General features: G+C 43.3%; 1 protein-coding gene across 7 annotated transcripts in view; it reads right to left on the bottom strand.

Moving 5' to 3' along the window:
• Window positions 1–6,540: 6,540 nt before the first annotated feature.
• The window catches only part of MGLL (monoglyceride lipase), an 80,117-nt gene continuing 68,287 nt past the window's right edge, over window positions 6,541–18,370 (bottom strand). For all 7 annotated transcript variants that reach the window (XM_060271408.2, XM_035106463.3, XM_035106462.3 and 4 more), the window contains 2 exons: window positions 12,890–13,105; window positions 6,541–11,622 (listed from right to left, as the gene is read on the bottom strand). In XM_060271408.2, coding sequence (XP_060127391.1) covers window positions 11,497–11,622; window positions 12,890–13,105 — 342 coding nt within the window. In that variant the 3' untranslated portion in view covers window positions 6,541–11,496. The remainder of the gene's footprint in view (window positions 11,623–12,889; window positions 13,106–18,370) is intronic.

The following is an 18,370-nucleotide window of genomic DNA, read 5'->3' as shown; positions in this document are numbered from 1 at the left end:
TTATTTTATTTTTTGTTAAATTTATTAGTTTCTTCTTCTTCTTTTTTGACACACAAACACACAAACCAACTTTTCTTTTAGCTACACTTCCCATTTCCAACTCTCCATACAATTATGGAGATGTAGTAAAATGCATCTGGGGTGGGTGAGCTTTTAAATTTGTATTGAGTTTGTATTAATTTGGTGACATTGTTAAAAATTATGGAAAATCAATTTAAAAAATAATTGGCAAAATAAATAAATAAAATGCATTTCAGGGTCAAAATATTTGGTGCACAGTTTAAAACCTACCTTAAAAAATAACAAAACAGAGAAAATGTAGAAAAGGACACCCAGAACAATCAGGTTGGAGATGAAACATCTTCCTTGTGTGGGGAAGGTTGCAGTGGATCTTATAATGCTTGATGTTTTGACAAGCTTGCTACAAGACTGAGAACAGTGAGGATGGATTGAAGAAATACAGATTTATCTCATAATGCTAGAACTTGGACCACCTAATTAAATGGATCAATAGCCAGTTTAGAGGGGAGGATTTCCCCCCTCACAATTTGATAACGGCTGCTAGTTTCAACGGCTTTTTAAAAAAATCGTAAGAAGTAGGCCAATCAATGTGTATTAGCCATGACAGCTAAAAGTTGAAATTTTGTATTCAGTTGCTACTGGCCTCTCATTACCAGATGCTGAGAACAAATAAGGCAGGATCAGGCTCTGCAGGTGGGCTTCCTAGACCATCTGGCTGCCTGTTGCTAGAGGCAGCATTGGACTAGATGGTCCATTGGTCTGATCCAGTTAGGCAATGCTTTGTTCTTATGGAAAATAGTGTAATGTTTGTGGTGTTGATATAAAGGTTCTGAACTTCTTCAGAAACTGTCAGGCATATACGTAGGTGGAATATTTGTGCTACCATGCACAGAATCTCTCCACTTTCTGATTATGTCAACACTGGACAGAAGACCATGCCATTAGCTGTCCCTTACCAGCTTTATAAGAAAGCATAATTGTACTTCTGAGATTGTCACTAGGGATGGGGAAAAATTGAGTATGTTCACATTTAAAGACAAATCTACCTAACTCACACCTTCCAAGACAATACTTAAACCATTCTTTGAAGTTCGCACTTATCTGAATTTTGCAATGCAGATCTCCAGCCAAGTGCATATATTTGTGAAAATGACACACAAAATACAAGAAGTTGCTTTGCAAGAATCTGCCTTTTAGGAGGGGTATAAACTTTATTACAGTCGCAGACCAGCATAATGCCTTTTAGAATAACTTTGCACTAAAATGCTAAAGAGGTATTTAAAAAATCATGAACAGGTGTGGAAATATGGGGAACTGAACTTAAGAATGGGAAAATGAGAAACGGAGGAAAAACTGAAATTGATAGATTTAGAATCATAGAGTTGGAAGAGACCACAAGGGCCATCCAGTCCAACCCCCTGCCAAACAGGAAACATCATCAAAGCATTCTTGACATATGGCTGTCAAGACTCCACTTAAAGACCTCCAAAGAAGGAGACTCCACCACACTTCTTGGCAGCAAATTCCACTGTCGAACAGCTCTTACTGTCAGGAAGCTCTTTCTAATGTTTAGGTGGAATCTTCTTTCTTGTAGCTTGAATCCATTGCTCCGTGTCCGCTTCTCTGGAGCAGCAGAAAACAACCTTTCTCCCTCCTCTATATGACATCCTTTTATATATTTGAACATGGCTATCATATCACCCCTTAACCTTCTCTTCTCCAGGCTAAACATACCCAGCTCCCTAAGCCATTCCTCATAAGGCATTGTTTCCAAGCCTTTGTCCATTTTGGTTGCCTTCTTCTGGACATGTTCCAGCTTGTCAGTATCCTTCTTGAACTGTGCTGCCCAGAACTGGACACAGTACTCCAGGTGAGGTCTGATCAGAGCAGAATACAGTGGTACTATTACTTCCCTTGATCTAGACACTATACTCCTATTGATGCATATTTGCACATGCACAGTTGTTACTGAAGTGCAACTTGGAAGTACGTGGAAACAAAGGATACCTGAAGAGACTAGGCTCCTATTTGTTTTAGTAAGCTTTAGTAAGCTGGTGGGCAGACCTTAAAATGACTTCATCAAAACATTCCTTGCAGTGCAAGAAATTCCTGACAAGATCTATGTCATGCTGTCTTCATCTCAAAGCTGTTCTGTGAGTTGTACTCAAACTGATTTATTCACTGATAAACAGCAACATTTGTAATTCTGGCTTAAAGTCAAATGAAACATACTACCTTAACACGTTGCAGCCTGCATCTGATTAGATGCTGATGCAAATGTTGGATTCCATGCTTCATTCTCAATTCCACATCTGACATTTCTGGAATAGCAGTAATACCGGTTCCAGACAGGAGGAAAAAAAACTGAGTTAGAAAAACCCAGAGGACTTAATAGAAGTGGTTTGCCAACATCAATTCAGCTTTTGTATAATTGGCTTCAGGTGTGGAGCGGCCAGGTGGCTTTGTTTCTCGAAACTGTTCCCTCCACCCAATATTTGTGCATGTTTTACACACAGACATTAGCCACAGTACACTGCACAATTGTGTGCATTTAAACTCCCATTAAAAGAAGTGGCATTAAGATCACCTACTTCTGTGTTGAATGCAGGCTCTGCTTTGCAATCTATTATTGGGCAAGCATACAGTGTGAAGAGGCTTGAAATTGTTTTTTGATACTCAAGTATCATGGTCAAATGCATAGAAGGGCAATCAGTTTCATAAACCTTAATAAATAAAAGTCGCAGCGAACCAAACTGTACCTTTGCTTTGTACCCTTTATGTGCTATGGCAAATGGCCAACACCACCAGAGGAAAAGAAACAGAGAACCCAGATCATCCAGTAAATAGCCCTTGTGATATTTATTAGTTCAGGTGCTGTGTCACATTCTTTTGTAAATAAATAAATAAATTGCATTGTGAAAATAATAATCAAACAAAAACAAAAAAGAAACGAGTGAAAATAGAAGAGGACATGGAAAAGTGCTTTGATCATATAAGGCGCTCTGACCATATAAACCCAAATATACTGGACCACCAAATAGGATGCAGAAGTCTAAAAAAACACAGCTGACCAAATGTTCCCATATTTATCTTCTTCGTGCTCATGTGTATACACGGCCAGTTCAGATGAGGACAGGGAGTGCAAACCATTAATCCATCATTGTATACAGGGCAATGACTTTGTCTTCCAGTGTTAAAATACAATGTGCTTGGCTGAGTGCACTGCACGCATGGCCAATAGGTCATGGCGCCATGGTAAATTCCAAATAGTGGGGTTATAGTTCAACAAAACATGCACATCTTTGATATATAGCAAGCCTTTCAGGAAAGCTAAATTAATCATTACCAGGAAAACATCACCTCTAAAATGGCTTGCAACTGGACAATTCCACATCATGTTGATAAGGAACCCCATTTCCACCTCATATCACCAAAACCTCAGAGACAACATTGTATAGTGGCGATTATGAGGTATCCACTAACTCTAGTGCACAGGTTTTGGATGGTAGTGCTTTGGAACACTCCTTTTCTCTTCATGGAAATAGGATATGTCCACCTGAAGTCTGTCAAAGAATCACTGGTATAAACGGGCCACTGCTCTTCAGAAGGTCTTCTAGGTGCTCTGAGAGTGCAGATAGTCCAAAACAGACTGAAGGAGGTGTTTAAGTAGGAAAAGTTCATGGATTTGTAATGTATGAGGCTAGAATTCTTCCTCCTGTCCAAATGTTGGCATGAAGTCTTAGCCCCGCAGCTTTGCAAACTTGTACATCATTATCAGGAGCCTGAGATGCTTTCAGGATGGACACAACAGGTTAGCCACTGGTCAAATCAAGTTTGACGTGGACCAAGTAATGTGGACAAGGCCACAGTTCTAGTTTGTACCTTGAGACACCTCTGCAAAGTAGTATGCATGGTCACCATTGTTTGCAAGCTTGTCACCTTATGCCCAGGTGCAGCAGTAACCTGGCACTGCATCCCATACTTGTTTGCTCTCAAGAGAAAAGCTGCATTCTTGCTGCTTGCCAGCAACTTGGCATCATTCTTGCGGATGATTGACAGTGCAATGAAGCTGTTGCTATATGTTTAGACACCTGGATCTCGTCCCCACGGGGCTGGGAATTTGGAACTGAGGACTGCAGTTCCCTCCTTAAGTGTTTTACTTCCTTGTTCTTGTTACAGGTAGGTAGCCGTGTTGGTCTGACGCAGTCAAAACAAAATAAAAAAATCCTTCCAGTAGCACCTTAGAGACCAACTAAGTTTGTCATAGGTGTGAGCTTTCGTGTGCATGCACACTTCTTCAGATACACTGAAACAGAAGTCACCAGGCCCTTATGTATGAGGGTGGGGAGGGGTATTACTCAGAAGGGTGGTGGGAATGGGTTTACCACTCCTATCAGCCAATCACCCATTCCCACCACCCTTTTGAGTAATACCCCTCCCCACCCTCTGTCTATATATAAGGGTCTGGTGACTTCTGTTTCAGTGTATCTGAAGAAGTGTGCATGCACACGAAAGCTCATACCTATGACAAACTTAGTTGGTCTCTAAGGTGCTACTGGAAGGATTTCCCCCCCCTTGTTCTTGATGGAGTCTCTGCTGCCTCCCAAACTCACTCCCCCAACCTTTCCCCAAATGGTTGCCTGCTTCCTTGCATTAATTCCACCAGAGGAAACTGTGTGTCCAGACTTCAAGGCAGAAGCAAGTGTCCCGCTGGATGGGCCAATACTTGGCTGTAGTAGACTTTCATCTGCCCTGAGCAGCATGCAAAATGATGTGTCTCTCACACCTACTTATGAAGTACTAACTTCAGAGACAGAGAAATAGTTAAAACTGCAAGCACCATTTGCTCTAAATGTTGTCTCCTGCAGGGTTGACTTGATCTTCTAGCTATGCTTGCATTCTGCTGTCTACTTGTCATAAAACCCCACCCAATTAACTTGCTTGGATTTTCCAGTTCCCCTCCCCCCCTTCACCTTACAGTGGAACTGAACTGTTGCCTTGGCAGCTTGAAGCTCTCTCTGAAAAGACTTGGCTCGCAGCCTCCCAGCTCAACAACCCCAGCAAAAAAATATTAGGATGGATTCCCAATAGGAGATAGCAGATGCAAAAATGTGGCAGATGATGAGATTTTCTTAGAGCACAGGTGGTTGCCTTTGTTACTTAAGATATATGACGGCTGGCTGAGATATTTAAAAGCGAATTTCAGCCAATGCTAACAAAAATAAACATTAGGTATTAAGGGTGAGGGTCCCTAGCACAGCAGAGGATTCTATCTTGCATCTCTTATTGGTAACAGGTTTTATTAGCTGTTCGAGGTTCAGCGTTTCCAAGGATGTAGATTGCAAGAAGTCTCCTAAGGGCCTCTCCAGATGTCATTTTTAATGTGCATTCATGATGGATCTTTGCAAATACTAGTATTGGGATGGTTATACATTATCCTTTTTTCCAGAGTTTGTGCCTGGAAAAGTTTTGGAATGGACATATTGCTTTGTTTGTAATTGGGAGTATGTCCTGTGGCTTCCTGCTGATACTTTTCATAATGTTCGTAACTTTCCATAAAGTTCAAGGGTTGTGGTTGTTTTGTCCCACTTTTGTTGTGCTTTATAGTGCCCCTCCCAAAGGCAGTAATTCAGGAAAGTAAAAAAAAGTGGAATGCCTGTGGGGTCCAGTATAAATTCACCACTAGTGACATTGCAGAATACACATGCTAAAAAAACCATCCATTTGGAGAGGCCCTTAAAAGGATATAATTGGGATTCTAAGCTCTTGTGTACTGTGGGCCTTGTTCCCTCAGGCTGGAAATGAAATGGCTTAAGAACACAGGCATTTAAGAGCAACGAAATATCACGGGAAGTGTATGTGCATTTCGGAAGCTAGACAGAGGGTGAAGTGATGGTGTAAAGTGAAGGAGGGGAAGCTAGGCAGGTATACTCAATGAAGGCGCCATATTGGGGACTTGGGAGGTCTAATAAGCTTAGAAAAGTCTGCTGGCCCATCTACTCCAGCATTCTGTTCTCACAGTGGCCAATCAGATGCCTGTGGGAAGCCCACAAGGGGACAATGAGTAAACATTAATATGAGCAATCAATGGCATTTTAGCATTTATTCCTTGTGCCCACGCTCTTTCTTTTCAACCGTGTGAAAGTGTATGCTATAGTCTTCATCCATGCAGGGTTCCCAGCCTGCACTTCAAGATGGCTCTGTATTCCTGGGAAGACAAAAAGCCCTCGCTGACACAATCCAGTGCCATCAACAAAGAGAATGAGCATGTGCCAGAACATCCTTTTCTAACCTGGGTTTGCATTCCCAAAGGCCCCCCTCTTTAGAGTGTGGTAAAGACTTGAATTATCATTTGCAGAATGTCCCTGAGTTACTCCCCTTCGGTTAACAAAATACCTGGTCTATTTATCAAATATTAACTGGGTAAAAGCACTGTTGTTGTTTACAAAAGAGCAACAACCAAACACCTCTGCAGCTCTTGATATAAGTGGGTAGATACAAATGCTCTCAATCATGCCATACTCAAAAAACGTATCTTTATTATTAGTGTTCATATACATATTATTTTTATTTTTCTCTCAAAAGTATCTAAGTTGTACACATTCTCCTCGCTGTAAATACAGGCATTTCAAGTGTGTATGTTGAGTGTCTAGTACTGTGTGAGTTGGAGCACAAATGAAACAAGCAGAAACAGTGGCACAGGAATTACTTGGAAAAATAAGTTATCTTGGTAAGATAATAATGTCATCAAAGTGGTAAGGGGACTGATATAAAAAGAGCAGGCTCATTATAAAACGTTGTGCCAGACATGTTATGGGAAGGCTGGTTGTCATGCCATGTCCGGTGCATATGATGGCGGTTATATACATTAGTTACACACAACTATTGCTCTGTCATAAAGGAACTAAGTTCTCAAAGGGGGGAAACTCCCTGTTGGTCCCCAGCACAGCAGTCTGGAAGCTGATACAAGTTCTGGAGAACTTTGCTCTCCAGAAATGGCATGCATCAAACAAGTTTAAATTGTGGATGCTTTTGGTGAACTCGAGTTTGGGATTTTAAGGTAGGGCAGGCCTGTGCAATTTGTCACCTGCCAAGCCAAATAACGGCTCACTCACCAATGTCTGAGACTCTGTAAGACTCCCATTTCTGCTGCATGTCTAGGATTGTAAAAGCAGAAGACTTTGCAGGCTGCAGGAGAGGTTGTAGTCAGTTTGGTGGGTCACAAGTTGTGCAGGCCTGAGATAGGGCAGCCCCAAGGAGCTTCAGCTGGTTTAATGTTGATTAGCAAGGCAGGCTCCTGAAGATCACCACTACAATCTCTCTTTTTTCTCAGGGCAGGTGCAAGAGGCCACAGCTATGGCCATAATGCAGCTTGTGGCTCTGCCCTTATTTCCCCACAACAATCTAAATGCTGCCCCTGGCTGCCAGCTGTGGTTCCTCACCAAGTTACTTTCTTTAGAACATTGCAGAAGTCCAACTTCCCAGCATGAGCAAGCTTAGACTTGACAGGCTTAACTACAGCAGAAATGATTTTTTGTTTTAGAGTCTTCACTGGTGTTGATCCAGCACAATTCAGTTTACAAACTGTTGCTTATTCTATCCCAGCAGGAATAGAAGTCTTTTTCAAATTCCCCAACATCTAGCAAATGAGTATTGTTTAAATTGCCCCTCCCCTTTTTTGAAAGCAATACTTAAGCCAGGCATCCCCAAACTACGGCCCTCCAGATGTTTTGGCCTACAACTCCCATGATCCCTAGCTAACAGGACCAGTGGTCAGGGATGATGGGAATTGTAGTCCAAAACATCTGGAGGGCCAAAGTTTGGAGATGCCTGACTTAAGCAGTTAGTTCTATTCTTTTAAAAGCTCCATGGCAGACGGAAGCTCAATAGGCCTATGTGAAGGTGGCCGGCTTCTATTTGCTCTTAAAGGAACATAACCTCCCTAACTCACTCTCCCCAAATGCATAGTCCTTAGCAAAAATGAACGAACAGTAGCTATCACTTTCCCAATAACAGTAGCTATTGCTTTCCCATTAAGTAAGTGTCTGGTTTTTCAAACCTATGCATGACTCTTGACAGTTGAATAAATAGTTTTCAATCCACTTGTCTCCAACATGTGGTCCTCAAGATGTGGTTGCAACCCAGCTACTCCCACCAGTCCCAGCCACCATTGGCAATGGTCAGGGGGATGGGGACTATACAGTAGTTCAAAACATCTGGAGGGCACCAGGTTGGGGAAGTCTGTTCTAACTCTTCTCGATCTATTGCTTCAAAGCTCAGGAGTTACAGCAGGCTTTCGCTGGACAAATTTATTCAAAGGCACTGAACTTAGAAACTCTTCTGGGCATGTATACAATAGAGACCAGCACAGCAGTGCTCATGTGTGTAGGAGTTAAATGCAAAAAAGCACTTCTCCTCCAAGGCAGCCAGCATTGACCTAGATTTCTCACACTGTGGCTAAACTCCCAATTGACTTGAATAGGTGAAGAATTAAGCTAACATGCACATCTTTGGAATACTCTCCACCTTGATTGCCATTTTAATGTGTGCAATGTGCATTTTCTGAGTGCTTCTACTTCTGTGCCAACTGTTGCTTATTCATGCAGCTTACCTGATTTTTTTTAAAAAAAAATTAAGGTTTATAAATGCAAGGGCATTCACCTTAGCTAGTCACCACCCTTGCAATATTGCCTGTTCCCTCAGCTCGTGGAATGGGGAAAGAAGCCTATTATGAAGCTAGAAGAACAATGGTGTATCTAATTCACTGGGCTTTTGCTGCTGAAATAACTCCCACCACCCATATGCAACGGCAAGCATGCTGTTCTCCCATAGCCCAGTCTCCATTTTAGTAACCCACAGGCCACAACTCCAGCTGCACTGGTTCAGTGAGCTGAGCTCTTATGGTAGGGCTAGTCCTCTGTGATGTGAAATATCTGCAACCAATCATTAATCCGGGGCCTGCCAAAGGAAGTTTTAAGCACCCTGATTCTATAACAAAAGGCGGCTTTTTTATCTGGATGAACTGCTAGGAGTTGCAAGAGTCTGTGCAAACCAGGCGACTATTACTCCTACAGTGCTTTCTCTTGCTGAGGTCTTATGATGTGTTAAGCTTCTGCCACTCACACCCTTATTAGAGAACAGATCAGAGCTAATTAAAGTTAGATTCGGGGGCTGTTTGTTATTACACAAAGTTCTCTTTCACAGTTCCCAAAAGGAACTGGCTTTGGAGGTGGGAAGTGAAACTGTCATAATCTGGGTGGTTTTGCAATACAGTACAGACTACTGGTCCAGCTGAAAAATCTCAACAGTGGGGAATGCTGTGTTGTTCGCCCCCAGTGCAAAGCTGAAAGACCAGCAGGTGAAGAGAGTTCAAACTCCTGCTGGGTATCTATTATATAAAGTCCTATCCACTCTCCATGCCCCTCTACAGCAGAAATGCATGGTAAAAGCAGGACTGGCACTCTTGTAGAAAGATCATGGTAGGCACCCAATGGAAAACTTTTAAAACTGATTCTCTTTCCAAGTCACTTTAACAGGAGACTAGCTCAACAGTGCTAACGGGTTATTCTAGAGGGGGGAATAGTAATAAATAGAAGAATTTTGCTGCAAAGCAAAGTTGGCAGGCCCCTCATAATCCTCACACTAGTCAGGGTGGAGGGGGGGCACTTTTACACAGCCTTTCAACAAACATGGCAATTTTGGGCTGCCTGAAAGCACTGTTTGATAGCTAGGTGGCATGTTTTTGACTAGCCATGGGCTGCTCCTTCATATTTTCCTGGTGCAGCTGGCCAAGCAGCTAGTCCCAGTGAAAGCTAATACCCCAAAATTGTTGCAATTAAGAGATTCCACATAACTGTTTTGCTCTCAAATCCCCTCCCTCAGAGATGCGTACCATAAACAGCCCATTTTACCCATTTCCTCACCCCTCCACACAGATCCCAATCTTCCTCATATGCAACAAGCACTTTCACTCAACGGGTGGCTCTTTTCAATTCTTAGCGCTGCCCATTTCCCCCTCCTCAAATAAGTATTGCCAAAAACATGTTAGCCCTACTACTCTGCTAGTCAAGCTTCCAGGGCCCCCACATACCATGGACTCTGAGAATCCAGTAACTTTTACAATCACCTCCTGTCCCCGACTCGTCCATTACTTTGGCTTCTTTCTCTCACTCCTTCCCCTTATTTCCTTCCAAACATGGATAGAATAAAAGAATGGGGAGAAAACACTACCCTACCCCAAAGGCAAGCTGTTTCTGTCTGGTTCATCCTAATTAAAAGGAGTGTGAGAACTGTGGAAAAGCAACGGGTAGCTACCACCTGGTTTTCAAGTGGCAATTGCATTCATATTGCAACATGGCAGAGTTAAACTTGTGCTGCCTGGAAATCCCTTAAAGGGACACACGTTGCAGAAGCGACACCCCCTGCCTTCATTCTATACTCTGTTCCTCCTCCTCTTCCTCCTCCTCCTCTAGAAACCTCTGAACGACCTTTAGAGACATTATATATTATATTTAATATATATTTTTAAATATAACTTTTGACTTTACATTTTAAGTTATCAGTTAACACAAATAACAAGAAAAGCAGCCCCTACGTGTATTTACAGATTACAGTTCTTGCACAGAAGAAGGATTTGGTTTCTGGAAGCAGAAGTAACAACATCAGCATCTCTTTTGCGTGCTTAAGAGTCTATGCCTTAAGGCTTGTAGACTTCTATGTTAGTCCTGTTCCTCAGTGGCGTCATTTCTGGGGCTGATCATTAAACGGCGCTACATCTCAAGTGCTGTTTGCACTGTTCCTGTGGCCTGCTGGACTCCTCCTTGTTCTCAAAGCCCTGAGGGCTGAGAGGCCCTTTCGGCCTGGCCTGACCCTAAATCTAAACACTGTCATGGCCTGAATTCACACAGGAAGAGACTCCGCCAGCAGCCTAACTTCCTTCCTAGCTCCATCTCCATCTGACAAAGACGTTTCCCTTTGGATCTGTTTTGTATCCTTGGAAGTAGAGGAGGGAGGAATGATCACCTGGCAAGAGTAGAAACTGAATGACATGGAAGATGCCAATTATTTTTTAAAACGTTCTGAAGATTATTGCAATATTTAAAAAATGGAAAAAAATACCTCAGCACCTCAGGAACTCCCTGGACAACAAAGAACATGTTTAGAGCGTGTTGTGGGCTTTGAGGGGGGATTCAAGGAAGTCCCTTAAAGCAGCACCCCCAGCTGGGAAGTCTGTACTGATACAACATTCCCGTAGCTCTTTCTGCTGGGAAGAAAGCGCCCTTCAAACCGCTGCGTGGCAACCCCCCTCCCCACAACGCCACAGGAAATGTCTGTTTGAAAATAGCGTATTTCAGGAGTCCCTTTAAGAGAAACATTTTTGCCCCCGGAAAAGAGGTTGTAAAAAACAGAAAAGGAAAAAATATCTTCCCGGAATAGCCCAACAACCATTTAAGAAGGTCTCAAGCCAGCTTTTCTTTAAGAGCGACGGGCTTCTGCTGCTGCTGAGAGTTTCTGACTAATCCACGATTGTATTTCCTTAAGGACAGATGCAGTCACGTCAGGAAGCTCTTTGTGGAGGGCATGATAAGCCTCGTCATACACCTGCAAAGAGAAGAAACAAGCACGGTTAAAGGCACGGTTAAAGACACATCCATTTCAACGGGTCTTCTCTGAGTAAACCCTAGTTGAATATGACCCAATGGATCCAAAGATGTTGGAACCATACATCAAAATGACCCATTTGGGGGCTTTCTGCTGCCAACTGACAGTGGTAGCTTCCTGTCTGCCAGGGCAAAGGTTACATGTCTACCACATCAGAGAACCCACCACCCCTGGCACCCATGACTCCTCTCTGCCAGTGGAGGTCCAGAGAAGAGGACACTATGTGCCACCCTAAACCCCTGCTCTCACCACCATCAACAGCAAGGGTGGGGATTAGGATTGCACAACAGGCACTGTGTAGTATATGAATGAACTCCACAAGCTTACAATAACACCCTTCGCATCCTGCAAGCAAGTGTGGCCATCTGTGATCTACTCAAATAGAACTGCACTTTAACATGTATTAACAAGTCATCTTTCCCCTAATGCTCCGATGCACACAGAGTGGTAATGCTAGCGTCACAAAACCAAGCAGAGATTGAAAAAGAAGCCCCACATCTCTCCCTTGTTCAACTGATCATAACTACTGTTTGTAACCATGGATTGAAAGCAGGTGCCGAATTTCAGCATGTACCATCCCTTTTGTACAAAACTACACTGCATGCACTGTAATTCTTCATAAATACTTCAAAATGGCTCAGAAGGCAGCTTGTTTCAAGCTGCTCATCAACACCTGATAAAAATACACTTTATCCCTCTTTTTTTGTTTACTCTCCTATTGCTAGAGCAGATGTTCACTCAAACATCTAATGAATAAAAATTAAGTGTAATTTAAATATTTTATGGTTGTGAAATCCTAGTAGGTATTGCACTCCCTGTTTTTGTTTTTCTGCACATGCTTCCCATTACTTCATGTTAACTTCCTTGTGTTTTGGCTGAAATCAAGAATGTTCACCCTACTCAGAATAGACCCAGTGAAATTAATGGACACAGCTAACTGGGGTTCATTAATTTTAGAAGGTCTGCTCTAGATTAGTTGAGTGGCGTCCAGTGGTATTTATTTCCAAATAAATGTGCTTAGACCTACTTAAGTATTGCCCCAGAATTTAACTCATATCAGCCTGTGGAAGATAGAGAAGTTGACACATGCCTCTTCCCCAGGTGAGGTTTTCCTTTACAGTGCCTTACATCAGCCGGAAAGGAGCCCAATCGAACTGCCAAGCAGTAAACACCAATCCCTTAATCCTACAAAAAAACCCAAGATAACCTTGAGAGTTTTATCCTGGCTTGGTGCCGTATCCATCAGCAAATAAGAGCCTTTGATATCGCAGAGTTTGTCAGGTGAACCATGGAGCACCAGCAGGGGAAGAGTCAGTTTGGGGAGTGAACGCTCTATTTTGGCAATGGCATTCAGCAACTGGATGACGAAGGAGACTTTCATTCCGCCATGGTAAACTAGCGGGTCTGTGGTGTAAGAGTCAACCTGTTGAAATAAAAGGGACATTTAATGAACATTTTATGGCTTAACCAACTCAATGGATACTTGCTTTAAAGGCAGCACATTCTTATGTGGTGAAGCCTCCACAAAGGTTCCCAGTTTTGATTGCAGTCACATGAGAGGTTTTAATTTATATGCTGCCTTCTACAGAAAACCATGTTCAAAGCAGGTCATAATGTTGTTGTTGTTGTTTAGTCGTGTCTGACTCTTTGTGACCCCATGGACCAGAGCACAGAAGGCACTCCTGTCTTCCACTGCCTCCCACAGTTTGGTCAGACTCATGTTCGTAGCTTCGAGAACACTGTCCAACCATCTCGTCCTCTGTCGTCCCGTTTTCCTAGTGCACTCCATCGTTCCCAACATCAGGGTCTTTCCCAGGGAGTCTGCTCTTCTCATGAGGTGGCCAAAGTGTTGGAGCCTCAGCTTCAGGATCTGTCCTTCCAGTGAGCACTCAGCAATATATAATATCATCATATACAGCAACAAAAACAATACAATTCGGTTTTTGAAAAATCAACACAAAGTATCAATAAGCATCTCAATTCCAAAATATTTCAATATTAAGCAGGACATAGTGCTACTTCAATTATATTAACAATAAGAGAGCATCAACCTCCTTTCTTCTTTAACTCGTCACAGAATTCCATGGACTCTGCTATGAGATTAGCTCCTTCTTCCCTCAATTGGTAGCAGTCATTCCATCTCATTACAGTAGAGGGGGGGGAGAGGAGGGCCACCACTAAGTTTGGTAGGGCTCCTGCTGTCCCCCACTTCCTGCAGTGGCCCTTGGCACAGCAGGGGGCCCCTCCTCTTCCCTGGACAATAGAAGGCAGGCACAGCAGCAGCAAAAATTAAAAGCCAGTATCTATAATTTTAATCCCCCCCATGCCTCTGGAGCTCCATGTACTATTGCTCTATAGCAGTGCAGTCTTGGGGCCCCAAAAGCATTGTGGGGGAATTAAAATGGCAGCTGCCAGCCACAGCCACCTGGGCTCAAGCACTGGGCAAAGGAAAACCAGTGGACCAGCAATGAGAGGAGCAGGGTGGCTGGAGCATGTGGGTTATGTGGTGGGCCCTCCTGAGGGTTTTAGGCCACGGGAAACTGCCTGGCAGTGCTGATCTCTACTGCTGCGTAAATAGAAAGTATGAACAGCAGGTATGGACTTTGGTCAATACTCATGGGAGATGCTGCATGTGCCGAAAGTTCAGTTTCTTGTTGGTTTGGGGCGGTTGCTTTGATTTTTTTGAAGGCAGATATGCTTTTTAGTCAAACACTGAAACACACCTTGGGTGCAGCAAAAGTGTTCTTGGGGAAATGTGGAGCACAGTCATCCTGTGCCTCTATTTCTCCTACGGAAATATTTTTTCTTAGAAACGCTGGCTTGTGCCCCTGTGCCTAAGGGTACGTGAGGAAACCCAGAAGATTTTGTTTGCCTGGATGGGGGAAGAGAAGATGGAGAGAAAATCCTTCCGTACAGGTGGAAGTCCCTGCACCAATGGGATAACTCTGTTGCAAACAGTCCACTCTAAATAAGTAGACAAGTATGAATCAAGGCATTTCTTCCCTTGCCTTTAGGCATCTAAACTCTGCTTCTTCACTGTCCTCCTCCCATTTCTGCTCAGGAGAAACCTTGCTTTAGAAAGGTCTGGCTTCCGGTTTAATGTGCTTTCAGGGAAGAAGAAAGAGATGGCTAACGGAACAACTGAGGCGAGTGCATGCAATTTTGCCAACTCCCTTTCCCAGCACCTGGGTGTCCTCTGACATTTTCACCCGGGCCAATTCGACTTTTCTCCTCCAATTTAAACAAAAGTGCTGGGTTGCTCCGGCTACTTAGCAACTGGCTGCAGACTAAAAACTGCCAAGTTGTTTGGTGCTGTGACACAGCACCACGTGCAGGCAGCCCAGCCTCAAGCTGCTTCCCCGACGAAAAAGCAACAGATAAAAAATTCTTGGGGGAAGAAAAATCACAAAGGAGTGGGTGGGCGGAGTGACAGACGTCCTCTTCCCGCAGAATAAAATAACGTAGATAAATTCATATGACGTACCACCTTCGCCACCCTCATATGCAAAGCCACGAATGCCAGGAAATAGCCTAATGGGATTTTCTTTGTTTTCTCTCCCTAACCTTGTTTTATGCTGTTTTTTTAATCCTAATGCAGGAGAGTTCTTAAAAAAAAAACCCAAAAACAACCCTAACCAACCAAACAGTTTAAACTGTTTTAGGATGCTTCTTAAAAAAAAACCCATTGTGGATGTGCTTGCCTCCCTTGGGCTCCTTAGGGAGGCAGAGCAGGATATAAATGAAATACTAATAAAAAAAACTATGGTAGAAAAGCGTTTAAGTACAGTACAGTACAGTACAGTAAAGCAAAACAAAACAAAGAAGAAAACACAACAGGCATCACTGGAACACTATGAGTTGCTTTGATACTGCAGAGTAAACATGATGTTTGCAAGCCCCTCCTAAGTTTCCAGCACAGAAACTATTGCCTCTGTTCATCTAACCTGTCCTGTTAGCAGAACCACAGAGAAGGACTATTACTGCTAGTGAAACTGGGCTTCCCCCATCTCCTCCCCGCAAACTGGCTCGGGAGTCGCAGCCAGGGGAACCCCCAGAACAAGGTGCAGGGGGAGAGCTTTCTTCATCAGGTAAGCACAAATGCTTGCACCGACGGAGTGATCTCCTTAGCGCCATGTTGAATTCCTCCTAATACAGTGGATACTCGGGTTGCGAACGTGATTCGTGTGGGAGGCATGTTTGCAACACGCAGCGTTCGCAACCCGCAGTGCAGCGCCGCGTCAGCGCACGCACGGGTCGCAATTCAGCGTGCATGCGCAAAGCGCGATTTAGCACTTCTGCACATGCGTGAGCACCGAAACCCGGAAGTAACCCATTCTGGTACTTTCGGGTTCGGCACAGTGCACAACCCAAAAACATGCAGCCTGTAACCCGAGGTATGGCTGTATACTGATATAGTTTTTTCAACCCTAAAATTTGGTTTAATGACCTTTTCAGAGATCGAGAAAGGAAGACTGGTGAGTGGGAAAAGGCTGGATTCTGGATTCCCATTGGCTTTGCAATGATCACTCAGGTCCACAGAACCAGCTGGATGTATCTTAATGCAGATGGAGATGCACATCATAAGATGGGACCACTAAGGATTGTTCAACTAGAGCTAGATTGAGTGGGTTTTGCTTTTTAAGGCAGGCAAGGCCCACCCCACCCCCCAAACCCAAGTATAAATCTATAGCAACACAGCCTTCGCATCAAACACATTTTAGATTATGGTGACAGCCTTGCTTTCTTTTGAAATTGCACCCCAACACATCTGGAGTTTTGCATCAAATTTAACAAGCCAGAAATTTTTTTTTGATCAAAATGTCTCGAATCTATCATTTACATTTCAGTTCCTGGTTTGCAAAACCAAACTGCTATGAACACAAACAAGTCAGGAAATTCTTGGAGGACATCCCAATGATATTTATAGAGACTAGAAATTGGTCTGGCAGATGAATACGTGCAGCATGTAAATAGTGGCTGTTCCCAGTACAATCTAAACTTGTATTCTGCAGGTTTTGAGTGTAGGTGACACTAAAATGCTGGGGATTTATTTCTGTCAAACTACAGATAGGTCATTTTTCAGAAGTAAGCCAATGTCAGCAGACATGGCAATGTTTTCAAATTGCTTGGAAGTTCTGATGCACATAGCAGAGATGGACAAATTTTGGCGTCAGAGATCAGCTTTGACTCACCTTGGGCATTTTTTGCATCGCAGTTACCTGAGCTCTCTGTTATTGCTACTGCTACTACTATTATTTCAATTTATCATTTGCCCTTCGCCATAAGTTCCCAAGTTGGGTTACAACAACTGAAAATACAGCATTAAAAACATTTTAAAACAAACTATTGTCACAATAATAGGCTGGGTGTCAAGAGGTCTGTCTTGGGCACACTTGTGCAGAAAGAGGCCATAGAAAGGCTTGGATGAGCTTTTAATCTGATACAGTCTCATGTGCATATCAGACAAATTCCTATGTTGTTCCCAGCAGATTCTAAATTCGTATTTTTAAGATTCTGAGTGTAGGTGGAACTAAGAAACTGGGGACTGCGCTCTCTCTCTCTCTCTCTCTCTCTCTCTGTGTGTGTGTGTGTGTGTGTGTGTGTGTGAGAGAGAGAGAGAGAGAGAGAGAGAGAGAGAGAGAGAGAGACTGTTCAAACTTTTATAGGTAATGTTTCAGAAGAAATCTAATCACAGCAAACTAGACAATATTTTCAAATTGCTAACAGTAGGTATCTGTAATGTATGACATCAAAGAGGTGTTCCTGGTTCCAAAGCGATTTGGTAAGCAGCAGTGGTCAGTGTGGTGGAACAGCATGACAGAGTTGTCTGGCCAACACCAGTGTTGCTACAGGTTAACTGGGTAGTGCTGGGGCAGGACTGCATGGATTTACTGGTGGAGTCAATCCAACATCTGCACAGTCCTACCCACACCACTGCCCTGCCCTGCCCCAGCACTGCCCAGGTATGCTGTGCCAGTGTTGGGGGGAGGGTGGCTGCACGATGCCAACACTCCATGTGAGCTGCTACTGCTAGTACATTGCACATGTGGACTGTATGGATTGGATGACCTCCATGAACACTTGCCAAAAGCTGCCTTCCGGAGAGATGGCCCATTGTTTTTCCTAGCCAAATATTGTCTACTATGATTGATAATGGCTCTCCAGGCTCTCTCAGGCAGGGATATTTCTTAGCCAGATCTATTATCAAAAGGGCAAACTACAAATTACACTCACTATGTAGCTGTGCCTTTAAGTATTTGATTTGTTTTCTACACAAATTGCTGGGACCCTGGCATGGGGATTATTTGGAGGGCTTTAACCCTTTGCCACCTGATGTGGTTCTGATCTGGATTATTGCCCCTGTGTGTCTGTAATTTCCGGTGGGGGTGGGGAGACACGGACCACCCCATACATTTCAATAGGACCATTAAAATTTTTTTTTAAAACTATGCAAGCTACAGGTATGTTGAAGCCCCTGCGCCAGCAATTTAAGTTAAAACATCCCTGTACTGAAAAGCTCAGAAACACAGGAAATTTAGCATGCAGTCTGGCTCATGGACTCTTTAATGAAAGATACCAAAGACAGAATCTGGACCTTAAATGCAGAGCCACATACACCCAATCCTCCTTTAAGCTGCTATGTGTAGACCTCTCTGTTAAGTACAAGTGTTGTTGACTACAACAGGCT

This window comes from Zootoca vivipara, chromosome 2, assembly GCF_965207765.1.
Source record: "Zootoca vivipara chromosome 2, rZooViv2.hap1.1, whole genome shotgun sequence".
NCBI lineage: Eukaryota > Metazoa > Chordata > Lepidosauria > Squamata > Lacertidae > Zootoca > Zootoca vivipara.
Note: the sequence above shows the minus strand (reverse complement) of the source record. Positions and strands in the feature narration are given on the sequence as shown.